The sequence below is a fragment of the Peromyscus californicus genome, unplaced genomic scaffold, assembly GCF_007827085.1.
Source record: "Peromyscus californicus insignis strain IS unplaced genomic scaffold, ASM782708v3 Scaffold_12__1_contigs__length_115047231, whole genome shotgun sequence".
Taxonomy (NCBI): domain Eukaryota; kingdom Metazoa; phylum Chordata; class Mammalia; order Rodentia; family Cricetidae; genus Peromyscus; species Peromyscus californicus.
The window spans coordinates 93,144,842-93,166,216 of NW_026294413.1; the positions used below are offsets into that span (position 1 = coordinate 93,144,842).

The 21,375-nt window shown below is 49.2% G+C and overlaps 2 protein-coding genes across 3 annotated transcripts in view; both read left to right on the plus strand.

Annotated features, from left to right (window-relative positions):
* The first annotated feature begins 1,331 nt into the window (after positions 1 to 1,331).
* Positions 1,332 to 4,506, plus strand: Fam170b (family with sequence similarity 170 member B). Of its 2 annotated transcripts, none has more exons than XM_052734363.1 (3): positions 1,332 to 1,517; positions 2,702 to 3,566; positions 3,662 to 4,506. In XM_052734363.1, the coding sequence occupies exons 1-3, from the start codon at positions 1,403 to 1,405 to the stop codon at positions 3,819 to 3,821; spliced, it is 1,140 nt and encodes a 379-aa protein (XP_052590323.1). In that variant the 5' UTR covers positions 1,332 to 1,402; the 3' UTR covers positions 3,822 to 4,506. The 2 variants fall into 2 exon arrangements, with proteins under 2 accessions (XP_052590323.1, XP_052590322.1); XM_052734362.1 differs by having other exon boundaries at positions 1,332 to 1,514; positions 2,702 to 3,533.
* A 12,325-nt stretch (positions 4,507 to 16,831) lies between these two features.
* Vstm4 (V-set and transmembrane domain containing 4) overlaps positions 16,832 to 21,375 on the plus strand; it is an 85,519-nt gene continuing 80,975 nt past the window's right edge. Inside the window, exon 1 of the mRNA XM_052733906.1 lies at positions 16,832 to 16,965. Within this exon, the coding sequence (XP_052589866.1) occupies positions 16,911 to 16,965 (55 nt within the window). The 5' untranslated portion in view covers positions 16,832 to 16,910. The remainder of the gene's footprint in view (positions 16,966 to 21,375) is intronic.

The window sequence follows — 21,375 nt, forward strand, 5'->3', positions numbered from 1 at the left end:
GGACTTGGGCTAGGCTGATGGTATAAGTGGAGATTCCCTAAGTCTTTATGTGAGAAGAACCAGCCTGTCTGGGAGCTTCAGGGCTTTGGGGTATAGAGAGCAGGCAGCTGCAGGAGGTGGGTTATGGCCTAGTCAGCTCAACATAGTCATTGTTCAGTCACTAATTCGGCAAGTACTTCTGCGGCACTTGTTAGTGTGTTGGACGGTGCTTAAGTATGAGCCATATAATGAGAAAGATGAAGGACATCTCTCCTCAGAGTTTGCATTTGAAGAGAGGCTGGATCTGGTGTGGTAGCAATCCCACCACTCAGGACATGAAGGTGGCAGGATGGGTAGTTTGAGGCCAACGTGGGCTGGTTCAGGGTTGACTTCAGCTACATGGGGGGAGATCCTGTCTTCAAAAACACACAGGAAAGATAATTGTGTGTGTATATGTGTGGCTCATGTCATCAAGAAAAACAAAGATCTTAGGACCTGGGACAGAAAGGAGTGACAAGGTCAAGAGCCCTGAGCCCAGGAGAGGAGGCTTCCAACGTGTGTGGGCAGCCAAGAGGAGGTGAAGCTATAGGAAGTGGGCAAGGTGTGCAGAAAGGGACAGCATAGCACAGAGTGCTGGGGAACCTAAACTGGCCAGGTGGGCGCTTTAGAGACAAGCTTCTGACAAACTGTTTCAGTGAGGTGAAGTTAGGCCATGCTGATGTTAGGTGATGGCTGTCCATTTGTGAGCATACCTATGATCCCGTTCATATGGTGTGAGAGCATGTGCATGGATGTGTGTCTATGTGCCTCATATGCCTATGTGTAAGTCTGTCTGTGTGTATGCTGTAAACATATACTAATGTACTGTGTCTGTATGGACGTTCACATTTATGTGTGTAAGAACCTATGTAATTGAATTTTTTGTTTTTTCATTTTATGTGTGTAGATGTTTTGCCTGCCTCTATCACTGCACTTTATGAGTGCAATACCCACAGAGGCCAGAAGGCGGCATCGGATTTCCTGGGGCTGGAGTTACAGACGGTGTCATGTGGGAATGAAATCTGTGTGCTCTGGAAGTATAGCCTGGGCTATTAATCCCTGAGCCACCTCCCCAATCTCTGTGCTTGGCTCTTTGTGTTTGTACACGTGCTTGAGAGCATGTGCCTGTGTCTGTGTTCCTGAGAACACACCAGGCAGAGAAGATCACAGAGGGAGATGAGCTCACACTGGGGCCCTTTCCTGGTAACCTGGCAGGGACTTCACCCTTGCCAAGGGTCACAGAACAGACCCGTGTCACTGATGACATCACAGAATAAAGCCAGGATCCTAGTGATCATGTGGCCACTCAGGCTGGGGCTGGCTGGAGGGCTTCAGCACAGCCCACACCAGCTCTCACCTAGATTCTGGGTGCTGGTTTGAAGTCATGAAACGCCATCTCAAGGAGAGCAGGAGAGAACAGTCACCAATCAGTGGGACCACTATCAGCATGGCCAGCCCAGAGTCCACAGAGGAGAGCGCGGAAGTGTGCTGGCCAGGTGGCCAATAGATGGAGAAGGGACAGGTTGGTCTCTGATGCTGTTATCAAAGGGGTGTGTGGCTCATACAAAGCAGATAGGGGACAGGCTACAAAGAAAGTAATCTTCAGGGAAAGCTGGTACTTCCTAGTCTGTTGTGCACCTATGGGAGCTATTTCAGAAGATATGTAGAGGAGAATGTAACTGTTCACTTTTAGGTATTGCTTTTAATGTGTTTGAAAAAAAATTACGTCAAAATCCTGTAAGCCCTGTAGTAATGTGAACATTCCTTTATAGTGAATATGAGCTAATCTAGAATGCCAACGCAGTGGCCACCAGGGTGTGTCTTTGGGCAGCACTTTAGGATAAGATCTGCTCTTGGAGCCAAGAGGCTCTGCCAGGCATGCATGTCCTCTTGGCCTCCATTTCCTTATCTGCTAGATAAAAATCCAAAGAGTGGAATTCCGTAGGCTTGTTTTGAGTCTTAAAGGCATCGAGGCCTGGCATGCGCTTCGATGGTGACAGGGACATAGTGTATGTCCACAGAGTGGGTGAGAGGTCCCAGGGTAAGACAGAGCAAGGTCACAGAGAAACGGAAGCTGGGACAGATGCTCGGCGGAAGCACAGCTCCATCCTTGATTTTCAAGTGGGTATTATTGACCTGGTGTGTCTGCACACGTGATGTGTACCGTGGAAAGAACGGTGACACCGATCATGTGAATGGGAGCCACAGCCAAAGCACAAGAGACTATCATGACCCCAAAAGTTCCCTAAGGCACCTTTATGTCCTGTGTGACCCTCCCGTTCTTGGTGATTGTTCTGTCTCTATGAGATTTGCTTTTTCTAGAATGTCTTCTAAGTGGAATTGTGGTACCTTTTTTCATTTAGCAGCTGCATTATCTTTCGTGTCTATTCTGCACACATTCCCGGTTCATTTATTTTATCCATGAATACAACTGCATCCTGTGGTTGTACCACAATCTACTTTTCAGTCAACCAGGTGTTGGCCTTTTACACATCAGTTGATAAAATTCGCACACTCTTTTATCCTTATCTCCTCATGAGATAACATTATGGTCATCTCTGATGAACAGCAGGCACCTTCCCCAAAGCCACCAGAGTCCGCATGATTCTGTTGGTGGCTTCTCAGGCAAGCTATGTGTGGAGCCTTCTGAAAGCACTGATAAGACTGTCCTTCCACTTCTCAGGGACCATGAGGAGGAATGAGTCATCCCCACGGCCAGGGCCTGCCTTCCTCCCAGAGGACATCTACTTGGCAGCCCGGGCACACGCATTGCTGGGCTGGAGCAGCTCTCCGTCATCCCAGTCGTCCTCAGAGTACCAGTCCTATTCTCCGTACCAGTCCTGGACCTCCAGCAGGTTCGATGAGCAGCAGGATGCCCCACCCGAGAGCGTGTGTGCCCTGTACACCCACGTGCAGACCGTGCGCGGTGTGGCAGTGGCTTGGGAGACTGACGATGGCTTCGAGCCAGTCACCAGGAAGCCCCTCATCCGGGAGGCCGAGTTCATCAAGCGACAGCGGCGCAAAGGCTCCTCCTTCGAGATGGCCTCCAATACAGACCTGCACTGGGAGCTGGAAGCCTGCAAGCACTACTGCCCGCAGGCTGAGGACACTGTGGACTGCTGCTTGGAGGAGCTGCGAGCACCACCAGACTGGCTGGTCACCACCAACCATGGCCTTCGCTGCGTGGCCTGCTGCAGAGTCTTCCCCACCTTGGAGGCGCTGCTGGAACACGCCCAGCATGGCATCCGAGAAGGCTTCAGCTGCCAGATATTCTTCGAGGAGATGCTGGAAAGGAGACGGGCCCGGGAACAAAGGCGGGACCAACAGCCTGTAGAGGAGGAGGAGAGCTCTTCTGACAGTAGTGAATGTTTCAAGCCCACCACGAAGATGCTTCCGCAACAGCAGCAGGAGCAGCAGCAGCAGGAGCAGCAGCAGGAGCAGGAGAAGGAGCAGCAGGAGCAGCAGCAGCAGCAGCAGCAGGAGCAGGAGAAGGAGCAGCAGGAGCAGCAGCAGCAGCAGCCGCCGCCGCAGCCGCCGCAGCCGCCGCCGCCGCCGCCGCCGCCGCCGCCGCCACCACCACCACAACCACAGCCGCAGCAGCCGCAGCAGGAGCCAGAGCAGCAGCCACAGCAGCAGAAGCCAGAGCAGAGCAGCAGCCGCAGCAGCCGCAGCAGCCACAGCAGCAGAAGCCACAGCAGCAGAAGCCACAGCAGCAGCCACAGCACAAGCCACAGCAGCAGCCACAGCTGCAGAAGCAGCAACAGCAGCAAAAACAACATCCACAGCATCCACGTGGGAAGTAGAGATCGGAGGTGAGGTGCCCACCCTCCCTCCAGCATCATGGGTTGCTGCTCCTTTTCCAGCCAGCAGGACCAGAGCCACCAGAGCAGGGGGAGAGGACCAAGGTGGTGCGGGAAGAAAGCCATCCATGTGGCATGTGGAACAGTAAGGTGGGAGGCGTAGGAGCCTTTCCCCAAGGTGCGGCTTTCCACCAGAGTCCATTTCAAAACCTGAATTCAAAGAAGAGGGCTTCAAGAGTTCCTAATGGTGGATACAAAGTAAGAAACATGCAAGCAGGTGGCCACAGGGATTTGCATTTTTGCTGAAGGATCAGGAGCAGTCCATATCTGCTGTTCAAGCACTCGTGACTCACAGGGAGCCAACTGCAAATGAAGCTTCGGCCCTATTTTTTTCATTGTTAGGCATCTGTCATATGTCCTAATTCTATGTCTTATGTTATTTGGGATTAAACTTGAATAAGACAAAGTGGTACAAAGTGTCTGAGTGAACCATGCGACCAGGTTGGGCACATAAATGACTGTTGTGTAGATGACCAATTAACAGATGTGGAGAGACATGCAGCTTTGCAGAAAATGGTGTTTGGGTCCTTCTGACCAGTCAGTTCAAATTCTTGGTCTGCACCTTCCTAACCAGTACAAAAGCTACAGTCTGAAAACAAAGACACCAGTCAGGACCACTGGGATAGGTATGTGACTGATGTGGCCCGTGTAGGTTGAATAACCCTTATTTAAAACGCTTGGAGTCCAAGCATTTCACAAATTTCCAGAAGTGGGACTGTTTGCATATACTTAATGAAATATCTTGGGAATGGGACCCAAGTGTAAACAGAATCAATCTGTCTCATAAACACCATATACATGTATCCAGAAAGGAGTCTATTTAGCATCTGTACGGCCCTTGCTTTTCACTGGGCTCAATCACATGGGGTCAAGTGTGAAGTTTTCCACTTGTGACATTATGTCGGTGCTCAGAAAGTTTCAGACTGGGGAGCAGCTCACAGTTTGGATTTTGGTTTCTGGGGTTGGGGATGCTCAGTCTGTACGCAAGCAACATGATGCCCATGACAAAGTCAATTGCAAAGCAAAGGGTTAACCTCATCAAGAAAGTCCAAGGACCCAAGAGGAGGGGCCCTAAGACAAACTGGTTGATCAGAAACTGCTCATACATTGTATAAGTCAGGCAGAATACTATGCAGGAGGGTTTCACAAAGACAGCATTGCAGACACTGTGCGCTAAATGGTTCTTCATGGAGGCCAGAAGTATTCCTTCCCATGACAATCAAAAGTATACCCAGGGAGTAACTGCCATAGAGGTGAGATCACCCCAGGTCAAGAACCCATGGGCTAGGCAAAATGAGGACCTTGGGAGAAAGAATGACTGAGGGTCATTCTCCAGCTGCAAGGCTGGAGGTATTGCTCCCCATACTTTGAGAGAAGCCTTAACACCTACCACGTGGCAGGCACCGACCAGGCACAGGAGCAAGAAGAGGACAAAATAATGAAAACAGCTATAGGTGCTGTTTGGGAGCCCATGTGGCCAGTGGGGGTGAACTGATTAGGAAGAATTGCAAAGGTGCTTTTCCCTGACCTGAAGGGCCCTGCAGAGCTCGCCCGGGGTACTTTTCATCTGCCTCGGTGCTACCCACTTCATTTGCTATGCTCTAGCCAAACCAGCCTTTCTTAAAGCGTCTAAGACTTCAAACCTCACAGCCTTGGCACATGTACTCAAGTGGGATGTAGTTGCCTCCCTGTCTTCTGGCCGACAGGTTGTTCTTTGGAATTTTCTCAATCACGTCCCCTTAGCTCATTCCTCATTCTATGTGCTGGTTTAGGAAGATGGTTGTGACAGGATCAGGTCCACATGTTTAAAAGCACAATGTGGAGTGTAAGAATTGGGATAGTAGCAAAAGGAGAAAATGAGAGGCAGGAAGATTTGTAGCCTAGTGCAGGAATCTCGGCCAAGAATGGTGATGATTTGGATGGGACAAGAGGGATGAGTTCATTCAAGACCTATTTGGGGAATCAAGTAAAGGACTTGGAGATAAAAGGGCATGCCAAGGTGGAGTCTTCAGCTGATAGCAGGAAGTAATGTTAGCTGACTGATAGGGGGAGACTTTGGTGGAAGACTGAAGTGTGTCTATGTGGACATGTGTGAACATGTGTGTGAGCGTGTTTGTGAGCATGCTATCTGTGCCTTACATGATTGTGTCTGTGTGTAAGTATGGTCTCCATGTGGACATAGTTCTGAGATAGTGGTCAGTTGGGACATGTGAATTCTAAATGCCAACGGCAAGTTCAAGTAGAGAGGTTGACTGTGAAGTGATTTCTGAGTTAGACACAGAACAGCAGGCAAGTCTGAGTTGGAACTGTAACTGAGGATGCTAACTATTCCAGCAGTGGACAGATGAGACTCTAGGGAGCAGGAGTGAGGCTAGGGAGATGGCTAACTCTTGAAAAGCTAGGCTTGCAACCCAAAGGTCAAGAAATGGGGTGGGGTACTTCATAGAATTTTTTTTTTTTCCTGAGCCAACTGAGTCAACGAAATGTGGTCTTCAGGAGTGGTAAGCAGGGTCAGCTGCTGGGGCAGTTGAGTGAGCCAAGGACAAAGCTGTTTTATTTCCTCTGGACTTTATGAAGCAGGCTCAGTGACTGAGAAGAGCAGGCATCAGATGGGCACTGGTCAGGTGTAGACATAAGACAAATCTTTTTAGGGACCAGAAGGGAACTGAGAACAGAAACAAGTATATATGCTAATGAAAACAACCCAGGAGAGAGGGAGAGGGAGAAATATGAGAAAAAGCCAGGGAAATCCAGGACCCAGGCAGGGAGGGATGAAAAGAAAGGAAAATTTGACCTGGAAGTAATCAGTTTTGGGTTCTGCTGCCTGGGGGTGGTAGTTACGTCAAGTAGGGTTTGAGAGTGCAAATCATGGAACCTAAATTCCATATCAATTGGCCATATCAAGGAGCTCTTGACAGTTAAGCAAATGAGACTGCATTTGTGAAAAACTCTGGTGAAGATGGTGAAGGATGGAGAAGAGCTGTAGACGAATTTCTAAACAGTCTTATTTAATAAGAAACACAGAGCCGCCGGGCGATGGTGGCGCACGCCTTTAATCCCAGCACTCGGGAGGCAGAGCCAGGCGGATCTCTGTGAGTTCGAGGCCAGCCTGGACTACCAAGTGAGTTCCAGGAAAGGCACAAAGCTACACAGAGAAACCCTGTCTCGAAAGACCAAAAAAGAAAAAAAAAAGAAAAAGAAACACAGAGCCAAATACAGAGGTAAATAGCCAAAGAGATTAGAGCAAGAGCCGCCTAGTGTTAGCTTACCACCAGCAGTTGCTTCCCGAGAGAGAGAGAGAGAGAGAGAGAGAGAGAGAGAGAGAGAGAGAGAGAGAGAGAGAGAGAGACAGAGAGAGACAGAGAGAGACAGAGAGAGACAGAGAGACAGAGAGACACAGAGAGAGACAGAGACAGAGAGACAGAGAGAGAGACAGAGAGACAGAGAGACAGAGAGAGAGAGAGAGAGAGAGAGAGAGATCTTCTAATGTCTCACTTGTGTTTTTATTGCTTTCCTGTTCTGCTTTCTCATTGGCTCTAAGCCCAACCACATGACTTCCTCATCACTGCCTGTCTATACAGACCTCCTGGTCTCAGTGGTTGGTACAGGGATTAAAGGTTTGTGTCACCATGCTTGGCTGTGTCCTTGACCACACAGAGACTCTGCCTGCCATGTGATCGGATTAAGGGTGTGTGCTACCACTGCCTGACTGCTGTTCCTGGCTCGCTATAACCTCTGATCTCCAGGCAAACTTTATTTATTAACATACAAATAAAATCACATTTCAGCACACTTAAAATATCACCACAAAGAGCAGTATGACTAGGGTCAAGGGCTCCAGGTGATCTGGCAGCTGGAGGAATTCAAGGGAAATCCAGAGGACTGTAACTACGGAGTCTGGCTAGTATTCACTGAGGGAGGTGACCTGGGATTTTCCCTGGGAGTGTGGGGGTGAATGTTAGAACTAAAAGAATGGAGTGGGGGTTGAGGAAAGAAAGAGGAGATTAATTAGGATGCTGAACGGTCAGACTGAGAAGCGCCTAAAAGGGGGCTGGTTTGAAAGGTACAGAATGCGCAAGAGTGGTACTTAAGAATGGAGATGATTTGTGATCACCTACACGTGTAGGGTTAACTGAGACCATGATGTGCCCCATGGGCCTCATGTAGGATGTGTTCCCTCTGTTAGTTCCAGAGACTCCGCTAGGAGGACCTAATCGGTTTTAAAAGGCTGTCTGAGTATACTTTGAAAGCTGCTAGAGGATCTATATTGTCTGAGTCATAGAAAAGCTATTTCTGAGGGGACTCAGTCAGCTGAATGGGCAGGTAGAATCCAAGGACAATCTAAGGAAAGAGGAGACTGCTGAGTCAAAAAAAAAAAAAAAACACTAGTGAGAAGGGGGATACTTTTATGTCAAATTCAGTGGGTGAAGAAACTAAGATCAGACATAGTAGTCCAAGTCTAGAGTGTCAACATTTAAAAGACATGTTTACATATGCTTAACCCTGATATTCTAAAGACTTTGCATTGTTTTAATTGCCTTATTCATATTAGACCACGTGCATTCTCTACAACCCCACAAAATGTAGCTCCCAGCCTTATCTCTTTTTTGTTGGTGAGTGACCCAAGACTTCATCAAGGTCACATGGCTATGCATGGCCGAGTAAGGCTTCACCTACAGCAGCTTGGCTCCAAACCGTACTGTAATCATGACACTGAGACTCCAGCTTGGATGGGGAGACAGATGAAGGTGTCTAGGAAAGCATATATGTTCACCCTCACAGGCTGTGTTGGCTTTAGATTAAATAGCAGCAGCCAGATAACAGAGAAGAGATGAAGGGAAGGTGGGACGAATGAAGGATGGCGGGTGACATGGATGGGGGAGAGGATAAAAATGATGCTCTACACTGTGACTGGCTCCTACAGATCACTTTGCAGAGCTCTGGGACCTCCACATAAGACTAGAACCAGAGTGTGAAAAACCCTTAGAGAATCACTTTAAGCTCTTTATTTTCCCAAATCATAGGGGGAAAGTAGAACTTACATAAAGCTGATAACAAGGCCTGGCAAGGATGGCACTAAAAATCAAATGATGTATTAATCTCATACACACACATGACCATCAAATTTAACCAAGTATAAAAGGTATAATTCACCTTGACTGAGTTCAGGTTATCCCTTGACTAAAGATAGTTAAAAAATTATTACATTTGGCAATAATTAGTATTAAAAGAACAATCATGAGTCTCTCAATAAATATGAAGAGGACATGATAGGTAACTCTCTTGAGTCCACGCCCACTCTGGGATATGCTCTACTGTGCAATTACATGTCCCCCTTTCTCATAATGCCTGTGCTTAAATCTATATTAAAACCCTTTCCTACTAAACTCCAGCCTTGCTGCCAAAAATATAAAAGATGACATGATAAGCAATAAACAGACATAAACTCATATATTTGTGATCAATTGCTTTTCTGATACAGGCATCAAGCAAGATAATTCAATGGGGAAAATTAATCTCTCCAGCAATTGAAAGCAGATAAAACTGCAGGCAAATAATGGAACTCCAGGCCTGAAGAGATGGCGTAGTGGTTGAGAGCATTTGCTGTTCATGTAGAGGACGTAGGTTCAATTCTCAGCACTCACATGGCAACATACAATTGCCTGTAACTCCAAGGGACCTAATGCTACTTTCTGGTCTCCATGGGCACCTGAACACATGTGGTGCATCTAAATATACTCAGACACACACACATGCATACAAAAACAAGTCTTTAAAAAAAGAGTGGAGTTGGATCTCTATCATGTCACGCATACACACACACACACACACACACACACACACACACACACACACACACACACAGGAACTACAGGTGTAAAATCTGAGACTTGAAAACTTGTCTACATGGAAGCTTATATGATGAACAGATACAACAAATGTGGTGTATATCCACACAAAGGGATATGATTCAACTATAAAACATACACTGATCTACCTTACACATGAATGAAACTTGAAAACCCTGGGCAAATGTGAAAGAAGCTAGCCATAAAAGGCTACCTAATGTGCAATCCTGCACATATTAAATATCCAAATAGGTGAATTTACAGAGACAGTAAGCATATTAGTAATTGCCAAGCATTCAGCCAAGGGGAGGCATGTGAGGACTCTAACCTCTATGGTGCTTCTTCTCGGAGTGATAAGGGCATTCCAGAATTAGCAGTAATGGTACAAAGCTGTGTAACTATAAGAAGACACTCAGCTGTATGCTTGAAAAAGCTGAATTTTATGGAATATGGATTGTATCTTAATAAAAAGAGCTAATAAACACAGCCACCATTGTGGGGCAGCAATGGGCCTTCATCCAGTGTGGCCTTACCGGAAGAGGAGGTGAAGGAGCAAGGCCATGTGTGTTAGCTCTGTCCCTGCTCAGAAGGGGAAGTGTTGTTAGCTTCTGTTACTATGACAAATATCTGGGATAACCCACTTAGGAAAACAAAAGGTTTGTTTTGGATCACAGCTTGGGACATTTCAGCTCATTGTATTGGTTGCTCCTGTTGCCTTTGGGTCTATGGTGGGGCAGATCACTGGAGTGGGCGGATCACGATGGTGTAGACACACAGCAGAAGAAGCTGGTTACCTGGTAGCTGGGTAGGAAAGAGGAAAATAAGGAAGAGACCAGATCCCACAACCCCATTTAAGGACATGTAGTCACTGTCTAAAATCTCCTACTAAATCTCTCCTCTCCTCTCCTCTCCTCTCCCTCTCCTCTCCTCTCCTCTCCCTCTCCTCTCCTCTCCTCTCCTCTCCTCTCCTCTCCTCTCCTCTCCTCTCTCCTCTCCTCTCCTCTCCTCTCCTCTCCTCTCCCCTCTCCTCCCCTCCCCTCTCCTGTCCTCCCCTCCCCTCCCCTCCCCTCTCCTGTCCTCCCCTCCCCTCCCCTCCCCTCTCCTCCCCTCCCCTCCCCTCTCCTGTCCTCCCCTCTCCTCTCCTCCTCTCCCCTTCCTTCCCTTCTCCTCCCCTCCCCTTCCTTCCCCTCTCCTCCCCTCCCCTTCCTTCCCCTCCCTTCCCCTCTCCTCTCCTCCCCTCTCCTCCCCTCTCCTCCCCTCTCCTCTCCTCCCCTCCCCTCTCCTCTCCCCTCTTCCCCTCCCCTCCCCTCTTCTCCCCTCCCCTCTCCTCCCCTCCCCTCTCCTCTCCTCCTCTCCCCTTCCTTCCCCTCTCCTCCCCTCCCCTCCCTTCCCCTCTCCTCTCCTCCCCTCCTCTCTTCTTCCTCCATCCCACCCTCCCCTGTGGGACCCTGTTTTCAGGTTCCTTGTGTCTTTACCCAGCAGGTCCGCATAGAGAGGATGATTGGACCACAGGCCTGAGTGCAGGTGTCTGAGATGGTCTGCACTTGGCTGTGCTGGGGGGAGGTCTTTTCCTCCATCCCCTTGGTGTTTCTATAAATACCCTAGGGCAGAGACAGTCAGGGCTCATTGGAATAGGTTCCAGGCCCTCTCGAGGCTATCCTGTATTTTCCATCTGTTTATCTCCATAATAGAAATCCTTCTATTTAATATTTCCTGCTGCTTGTACTCAAGAAAACTTTAGCAAACTGTGGGGTTGGTGAGTAAAAGCCTCACACTCCCCCCTCTCTCCCCTCTCTCTCTAGTATATGTGGGTGTATGTGCATGTTTAGAAGTGTATGTACATGTGTGGTTGGGTGTGGCTGTGGAGGTCAGAGGCTAACCTTAGATGTCTTTCCTCAGAAGCCACCCATCTTGTTTGCTGGTCTTTGAGACAGGGTCTCTGACTGGGATCTGGGGCTTACAGATTCATGGCCCCATGATCCCTAGTTCTTCGATCTCAAGTTTACACTATGTACCCAGCTTTTCACGTGGATGCTGATGATCAGACCAGTAGAGCTACAATTGCATTGCAAGCATTTTACTGACTGAACTATTTCACCAGCCTTATAGGCCCCACCTCCTAAAGGTTCCACCACCTTATAGTGCCAACCTTAGGGCCACGTAAGGTCTACACTATAGGAGAGGATGACCATCTATAACCCAGGGGAAGGGCAGGACTCAGAAGAAACCAACATTGGGTGATCAAGTCCTGAGATTACGACTTACTTTTAGACTTCTGACCTCTAGGTCTGTGAGACAATGCATTTATGTTCTTTTAAATGTCCTGTCTGTGGCTCTTTGTGACAGCCAAAGTGACGGAATCTGAGAAGCAGAAGCCAGAGGATGGCAGCAACAGCCAGGGATGAGTGAGGTTCTTTCCTGGTTGAGAATCCTCAGGACAAGCACAAAGCAAGTGCTGTGTAGGATTTGTGGGTGTAGGCACTAGAGATAACATAAACTTCATGGGATAAATGGATGAGTTCGGTTCTGAGTGGCCTCAAGTCTGGAGCAAGCAGTATGTGTAGTCAACTGTCAGAACGTTTATAAGAGGACTTGGGTGTGAGTGTGGTAACACTCTAAGCCTATCACTCATGCTTCCTTTCTGGGGAGCCTGATCAGGAGACCCCACAGGGAATGCAGCTGCACACAGGGACGAGGTGGCTGTCCTGAGCTGAAAGGAAGACAGAGTAAAGAGGTCTGTGAAAGTGTCCAGCAAGCCCTTGTTGTGCATATATTTGTAGGTGTGAGGGTGTGTGTGAGCACAAAAGCCCATGTGTGCCTGTATTGGTAGGTGTGAGAGTGTGTGTGCATGAAAGCCTGTGTGTTGGTAGGCTTGGGAGTGTGTATACATGTCGTGTATACACGACATCCTGCTGCTCTGTGCTGACATTAACATGAGGCTTGGGCAGAGCACAGACCTACATAGTATAGGTCCACAGATGGTCCATGTTCCCAGGGGTATTTACATTCTCTGCAGGGATTTCTGGAATCTTCCAAGTACAAACGAGGCAGTGTGAGCTAAGGTACTGTCATCCTCAGGAAAAGAGCAGCAGAGGTCTATGAGAATTGCGCAGGAGCTGGAGAGATGGCTTAGCGGTTAAGAGCACCAGCTGCTCTTTCAGAGTCTCTGGGTTCCAACACTCAACACCCACATGGCAGCTCACATCTGTCTGTAACTCTGGTTCCACGGGGACCCGACACCTTCACACAGGCATACATGCAGGCAAAACACCTGCACAAAGTGTACATAAAATAAAATTTAAAAGAATTGCCCAGAGCAGTGTCAAGTGAACTCAAGTCCTGTTCTTTCTTAGGGTCAAGAACATATTTACTAAAACTGTGCTGACTCAAGTTACTGCTGCTGATGTGATTTAAGCAGCACAGACATAGACATCTGGGTTTATAGTTGCCTTACAACTGTAAGCCAACACATTTATACATTAAACACACACAATTACAGTAACAATAAAATTCAAGCTAGCAACATTAATTTTATATGAAGGCTCGTGAAACTGAGCTGCCTCTTACATGAGTTTAGGGTTGACCATGGCGGACAGCACTCTGGATTAGTGGTGTCACCACCATGTTCTGGATAGTGGGGCTGTGACTCCCAGCAGGGAGCTGATGGGCTCCTTGTACCCAGTTCTGTTGGCCGTCCTGTTACTTTGACCTCTGTTACTTCCGTACGCCTTTCGGTCTGGAGTTACTCCGAGCTGGACGTCTCCACTTCTGCATACAGTTAATCATAATTCTGCTTTAGCAAGTGTGCACCACTATGTCAAATATGGTAAAATGTCACACTCTTCTATTTCCAAGTTATCAGGAGGCTAAAATGGGAACTTTCTGATGACCAGGTCTTCATTTTAGATTTATAAAACCTAAGAGATCTATTGCGTGAAAATATCTCTGAAATTGGAGGGAGGATTATGTACTCAATGGCACCTTAAAATAACTGAACTATGAAAATTTGCATGGTATCTTAGATAACTACTGGATGCTTGTACCCAGCTATCAATCAGATAGAAGTGAGAATATCTTAAATAGTCTGTGAGCACTTTTGTGTGTGTGTATGTGTGTGGTGTGTATTCATGAGCATATGTGTGTTTTGCATGTGTGTGGCACACACGTATGAAAGTGCACATGCATGTGTGTGTATATGTGAGTGGAGACTCAAGGGTGACATCCAGTGTCCTCCTCAGTCACTCTCCATTATATATCGAGGCAGGCCTTGTGCTGAACCTGAAGTTTATTTTTTCTCTCAGTTTGGTTAGTTAGCTTGCTCCAGGAATTTCCTGCCTCTGCCTCCCTGGGACGGGGATTACATGTGGGCTACCTCACCCTGGCTTTTACATGGGTTCTAGAAATCTCAAGCTTACAAGGTAGGCCCCATACCCTCTGAGTCTGAGCCATCTCCCCAGCGTGTGCGTGTGTGTGTGTGTGTGTGTGTGTGTGTGTGTGTGTGTGCGCGCGTATGATTATTTTAATTAAGATGAGATCCACTATTGCCCAGGCTGTCTTTGAACTCATAGACTCAAGCAATCCTCCTGCCTCAGCCTCCCAAGTAGCTAGGACCATTGTACATGCCACCATTCTGATCATAAACAAATGTTCATTTCTAAATTTTATTTCAAAACTTGCAATGTCGGTACAGTAAAGTCTTTGTGCTCTTCACCTAGTGTCTCATCTCCTCATTGGGCCCTTCTCTCCCTGTATGTCTCTCTACAGCTATTTTAGAATATGTGTTACAGATGCGTATTGCTTTTATATCATTTACTTGTTTGTTTAAGAGTAGTTTGTCAACATCATGTCTATTAAACCCAAACACCAAGTGCCAACATCCACACACTGTCTTCTGGAACCACATTTAGGAAATGGACTCATGTAATATAGAGTGTGTTCTGTCTGTGTACAACCTTTTCCAACACTATCAGTAATACCTTTTTTGGAAATTATTTTCTGGTCCACCATACACTGAGTCTTTTTACCTGCGTCTATCTTATGCAACTTCTGTATCTTGTTGCTCAGCGAGTGTTTTATTCTTCAAAAGCTCAAGGACTGGTCTGAGGGGCTTAGTGTATCTGAGAACTGATAGTCAGGTATAAGACACAGTGTGCTCAGTTACATAGACGGCCTGTCTCATTCCTACACGCCTTCTTCTAATCCCCTGCCTCTAGAGCCTTTGACTCTGGGGCTCCCTTTTCTGCCTCCTGGGAACCGACCCAGATTGTTGTATCCAGTTAGCCTGCAGAGTCCTTGGCTCCAGTGACACTTGCTGCTAAGGGCATTGTTGTAGTTTGAGTACGAAATGTCCCCGACAGGGAAGTGTTGAAACCCAGGTCCCAGCTGGTGGGCCTATTTTAGCACGTGATGGTAATGTCCTGATCTCTGCATATGAGTGCATGGACACATGCATCCACACACACACTCAACATGCATGTAACATACACACCTATATACAAAGAAAAGAAAAGAAAAATCATGTGGTCCGTAGAATCCTGTACGTGTCTTGAGTCCACTTTGTATCTTAGTTTATTCAACCCTGGGGCCTTATAGATGGGATGGACTAGGTCACTGGCTCATTCATGCATGCAAAGTAGTTCCTGTGCTGTTTCCTGCAAGCCTTGGAGGGATGTTTGCATTCGTGGACTGTAGGACTCAGTTTGACCCTGAACTTTGCCTCACCTCCCTCGTGTGTGTGTGTGTGTGTGTGTGTGTGTGTGTGTGTGTGTGTGTGTGTGTGTGTGTGTGTGTTACTGAAGATCAAACTTGAGGTCCTACATGTGTTTGGCAAGCATTTAATCACTGAGTTGTATCTCCACCTTTTCGGGGGTAGGAGTAAAGAGACAAGGTCTTGTTAAGTTGACCAGGCTGGCAATCCTCCAGCCTCAGCTTCCCCTGTAGTTGGGATTGCAGTCATGTGCCACTAGACCCGCTTGTCCTTACTTTTTATATATACACCAGAATAAGGAATCTGATCCCATTACAGATGGTTGTGAGCCACCATGTGGTTGATGGGAATTGAACTCAGGACCTCTGGAAGAGCAATCAATGCTCTTAACCACTGAGCCATCTCTCCAGCCCCTTAGTCTTTACTTTTTGCCCTGGTGCCGACGCTCTGCTGCTTGCCTCTGCAACAGGGCCTGCTGGCCTTCCAAAGACCTGGCTCCGTAATGGAGCTGGGGTTTCCATCCTGACTGTCTGGGTTCAGTCCAGGCCCTGGGAAGCTCTGCTCCGTTGGAATCAAGTAGCCCGATGGCCTGACCAGCAAGAGTGCATGGTCTGTCCTGGAGTTGCCCTGGCGTCAGTACCCACTGGCAGGACCTCTCTTGCCTCCCCCAGTCTTCCCCACACCCTTGAGTGGAAGGATGGGAGGCCTCTGCTTTCTCTTCTCCCACTCCTCCCGGCCCTCCTCTTCCCACTCACCCCCCTCACCACCCCCCCCCCCCCCCCCCGCGCGCTTCCAGGGACACAAAACGATTGCTGATGTTCACCATCAGGCGTTGGGTGCCAAACATAACCTGATTTGGTACACACCACTAGGAGGGACTGGACGATTGCCCTGCAACGGAGCAACAAGTGGAAGACACAGAGGGGTTTGGAAGTCCCAGGCCTGTTCAAACACCTGCAAAGCCAGGCCCAGAGACAGGGAGCCCTAAATGGCTATTCTTGCTACAGTTTCCAAACTTTTCTGTGTGAACCCTTTAACTTTCCAAGGATCATCACCCAGCTCCCAGCTCCTTCTCCAAGTTCAAGGCAGAAATAGAGAACTTTCTCTCAACTGCTATAAGCCTCAATGGGAGTGCCTGGGGAGCGAATGTGTGAAGTCCAGGGTCAGGGTTTGTGGTGCCTGGACCCCTCTTAGGAATAACCGTGTTGGGGGCGCGGGCGGTCAACGTCCTCAGCTCTGGATGCCCTGAATCTCCCAGGTCACCTCAGTTTTCTCATCTGAGACATGGGCGTGGTGAAAGGGGACACCATGGGCTGGCTGAGCCAGTTGATGGAGAGGCCGCTCCCCCAACCCGGCGCGGACCCAGGGACCCAGCAGAGCTGGCCTGGGCTGTGGCAGGAGGCCGAGGGGGCGGGCCAGGCCCTGCGGGCGGAGGCGCTCTGCCGGGTCACAGCGCCGGGCGGCGGCGGCGGGAAGATGCGGCTGCGGCTCCTGGCGCTGGCGGCGGCCGTGTTGCTGGGTCCGGCCCCGGGTAAGGGCGGCGCGGCGGGCGGCTGCGCGGGAGGCCGGGGCTCGAGCGGGAGGGGAGGCCGGGGCTGCGCGGGGTCCTGGCGACGCACCCCTCCCGGGCGATCGTGGCGGCGCAACAGCGCCGACCCAGGTCTCCGTGGTCGGTCCCCTGGTGCTGCCGGCGTCCCGCGGTGGGGACCCGCTCTCGGGACAGCTCCCGGTCCCTTCGGAACCGCAGGCCGCGGAGCGCAGGGAGAAGCCAGTCGGATCGGAACCCCAAGTTGGCAGCTTTTTTCTGTCTTTCGTAGCAGTCAGGACCCGCGGCTGCTGCCAGCACCAACTTCCCTTTAAACTATCTTTGGAGACGCTCGGAAAACGAGGCCAGGAGCGACTGGACTGTCCCAGCCGGGTGGGCACCGAGGACTTACTTTGAGTCTTCTGAGATGGCCAGACCTGGTTAGAGAAGGTGTCTTAGGCTTCATCCAGCAGGGTCCTTTACCACAAACTTTCCCACACTGCTTGGGGGACCACCTCTGCTGGTTTGAGTGGAGCTTTACAGTTCCCACTTAGAGTCGCTGAAGAACCTTCTCTTGGTTCCCCAGGACTATGCTGGCTAGAATAATCGTCACAGATACATTAGTGGCTCTCCTTTCCCAGGTGACTACCGACGCCAGGGGCACACCACTTCATTTAACACAGCAGTATTTCACAGTAAGAACCTCAAGTATTTATGGATCCAAGTATCCATATGGATCGCAAAGCATCGGTGCAGTTTATCAGCCCACCAACCTTTAAGGGTTATGCAGTTTTATCCCCATTTTTAAAATGAAGAACAGAGGCACAGACCTGAAAAGCAGAATCCTTTAGATTCTGTCCTGGCGTACCTAGGGCCACCCTGTAGCTCCTGTTTGTGCGGCCCTCACCTTGGGCCTGTCATCCACTTTGAAATGCCTCCTAGATCCCTCACCTACATTTGCGAGGGGAAGCCCAGCATATCCTCTTAACGAATAAACCCGCACTCCTAGCCTGTGCAGTCTTTTTGGGGGTAGAGTGGGAGTTTGTTGGTCACCCAGTCCTACCATTCATCTTGCAGAAAACTGTCAGTCCAAGTAGTCACTAAATCCAGGCCATGGTACAGAGTGGTAGTTACGATTTGCAGGCAGATCTCCCAGGTTTGAATTTCATCCTGGCTATGTGCTGTGTGAGCTTGAACAAATTGCTCAGCTTCTCTGGGCCATAGTCTTGGCTGTAAAATGAGAATTGGCAGCTAATGAAGATAAATTGAGAAGAAAAAAAAAACACTTCTAATTGCCTTAGAACTGTGTTTGGCCTGAAGTTCACTTGAGCAGATGTCCTCCTCCATGTTTTTAGGTGACTTTTTTGGCTCACAGTGAGTGCCATGTGGGCTAGGTCTAGAGGCCTCTCTGCTTGGTGCTTCTCAGCAGTCCCTGATGCTGCAAACCGAGCTAGGTAGTGTACTTCATCAGAGATCTGAGCTCCATGGATTTCCTCTCAGAGAGCTGCGTTCATCCCTTTCATGACATCACCAAAATACAAAGCAGTGGTTAGACTCCGAATCTCGTCCCCAGGAACCTGAGGTTCATGCACAAGTATAAACTACAGTGTGACTTGTGGGAGCCTGTACAAAACAAAAATTGAGGGGCTCTTCTTCAAATAGAAACTTTCAAGCAATAATCGGTAAAGGCTAAAGCCAGCAGGCAGTCCTGTTCCTGCGGCTCTCGCATGCATGGAGCCTACCCTGCTCCAGGGCAGCGTGGGTTCACTTCCTGTTGCTCTTCCCCCACAGTTCATGCATGCAGACTTACAGCTCACCACAGTGCCACACTTGCACTTACCATGGGAAGCATCACTTTCCCCCTGTTTGCCTGGAGAAGCCCAGGCTCTGAGAGCCTCATTACTAACAGAAGCAGGATTCCAGTCAGGACACCACAGGACACCAACCCAGGCTCGCTCACTACCCATCATTTCTTTGCTCACTGCTTCTTCTCTGGCAACTGGAAAGGCCCGGGACCATGAGACTTCCGGTGACCAGCCCTTGAGGGATGCCTGGGGCTTTCTAGTATCAAAGCACATGTGTGTTGAAGGAATGGAATCATGGCTGCAGGAATCTTGTCCGTCTGTTTGGATCAACGTCATCCATTTCTGTATGTCATCCATTGTCACCTTCCTCTTTTAAGAACTGGCTTTTGATTGGGGTAGAGTCCCTGCCAGAGGAATTTGAGCAGGAAGGGACATCAGTCTAGGCCACAGTAGGATTTAGTTCACAAAGGGATACCCATCTTTCCAATTCCAGCCCGCACCTGGTTCTTCCTGCCTCGGGACTCTGCATAGTGAGTCTCTCTAAGTAAGGTCATTCTTGGCTGTTGAGTTTTTACTTCCTTGATTCCAAGATAGCGTCCAGCTCATGGCCAGATTCTTAGGTCGCTTACCCCCAAGGCTAGGATCAGGGTTGTTCCAGGACTTTCTAAGACTTTCTTAACCCCTGCATGTTTCCTCTGTGGCCAGAAACACTGCAGTGACATTCCCTCTCCTTTGTCTGGATGAGAAGCTGGCTCCCCCACTAGCCTATGAGTTCCATAAGGTCAACAGAGGCTGTGGAGACAAGGGGAAGCAGGAACTCTGAGTGAGGAGGTGTAGTGTGGAGGGAGCCTACCTCTCACCTTAGTTCTCTGAAGTGTATGCTCATATGCTTCAGCTAATGTGATAGTGTTTTAGGTCAGGGAGTGAGGGTCACCCCTGCTTAGCTGCTATATTACATCAGCTGGAGGAGGAAGGGTGAGTGACATCTACCCTGTGCGGTCCCTCATGCTGGGCCAGCAGTTACTCATGTGCCTTTTCCTCACACAGGTTGAACATGCTCTGTCATTCAGTCTGTCTGGCCTGTGTGTCCACCCCCCATCCCCCATCATGCCTCCTATTGCTTCTCCCCCTCCCCCTTTCTGTTGAACCACAGGGGACACAATGACCATGGTTGGACAGGAACTGTTAAAGCTTCTCTCTACAAGTGCTGAAACCAGCCCCTTAACTTAAGAAGTCTATGCTTGTCTACGCTCACCCTTTCCTGGCTGGGCCAGCGCTCTGGTTGTCTGCACATAAGCCGAGCTTCCATATGTCTATGCTTGGCATAAGGAGCCTCCAGCTCCAGGGATGGAGAGGGCTCGTTCATGGCACCTGCTTTGACGAGGGGCCCCATTGCTGAAAGCTCGTGACTTGCAGCAAAGCTTTTCTGACAGAGGTACTTAGCCATCTCAGGTTCTATGTCTCCACACCATTTTGGGCGTGTGCAAGGATCAGAGTCTGCGGCAGGTGAGGGGTTAGGGTGAGCTTTCATCAATAGGGCTGTATGCAGCTGCCCGCTACCACATCAGTGGCTTTAACAACAAACACACATTGACTAACAAGGGGTGAAATCTGAGATCAAGGTGTAGGGGTCGTGGGGGTGGGGGTGGTTCTCCTGAGGTGTCTCTGCTTGGCTTGAGGTGGTGTCTTCTTCCTGCATGTGTTCAGTCTTCCTCTGCATGTGTCTCTTCTCATCTGGTGACCAGTCAAATTGTTTCACATCATCTGAGGACACACCTTAAGGATTTCGTTTAACTTAGTCTTACCTCCAAATACACCCACATTTGGGGGAACTAGGGGTTAGTACTTCAATGTATGAATAGCCTAGGGCTCTTCACAATGCAGTCTATGATGAATGTCTTTGTACCCCCATGGGAGACACCAGTGTTTGGACCATCATGTAAGAGAACATGAGGTAAAAGGGAGGCAGAAGGGCATGCTGAGAGAAAAGGGTGCCCTCTGAGGAGGTTAGCACAGTCCCTTTGCTGCTAGAGAGAAAAGGGTGCCCTCTGAGGAGGTTAGCACAGTCCCTTTGCTGCTAGAGAGAAAAGGGTGCCCTCTGAGGAGGTTAGCACAGTCCCTTTGCTGCTAGAGAGAAAAGGGTGCCCTCTGAGCTCAGCCCCTTCACTTCCGGAAGCTGGGGACAGGGCCTTGAGCCTGAGCCACAGGAGGACAGGAGGAGAAGGGTTCCAACTTTGCCTCCAGGATGGAATCTGGCCTCCCATGGGGCCTGGAGCACTTGGCTCATTCTCTTCGTTTCAGTCACTATAAATAATCCCCTCTTCATGTAGAGCTAACGGGGTGTGGGGGGGGGGGAGATGGGGAGCTGGAGCCTAGGATTCAGTCTGCTTTCATCCCACCCATGTTGTTTCCATTTCCTCTCTTCCCAGCCCCTCCGGCTCCAGCGGGAGCCTTTGGGGGTGGGGCAGGCTGGCCTTGGGTTCTGTAAGCCAGCTGTTGGATGTTGGTGCTCTCTCTTCTGTCCAGTTCTCAGCGGCTAATGGAATAGGGGTCAGCCAGGGGCCCCAGATGCTTCCTCATTCACCAGGGAACTCCAACATTAGGCCATCTG

Coding starts and splice junctions, on each gene's coding strand:
- Fam170b (XM_052734363.1), top strand. CDS start 1,403: ATGAAACGCCATCTCAAGGAGAGCAGGAGAGAACAGTCACCAATCAGT. Junction 1,518..2,701: donor GGAAGTGTGCTGGCCAGGTG/GCCAATAGATGG, acceptor TCCACTTCTCAG/GGACCATGAGGAGGAATGAG. Junction 3,567..3,661: donor CAGCCGCCGCAGCCGCCGCC/GCCGCCGCCGCC, acceptor AGCAGAAGCCAG/AGCAGAGCAGCAGCCGCAGC.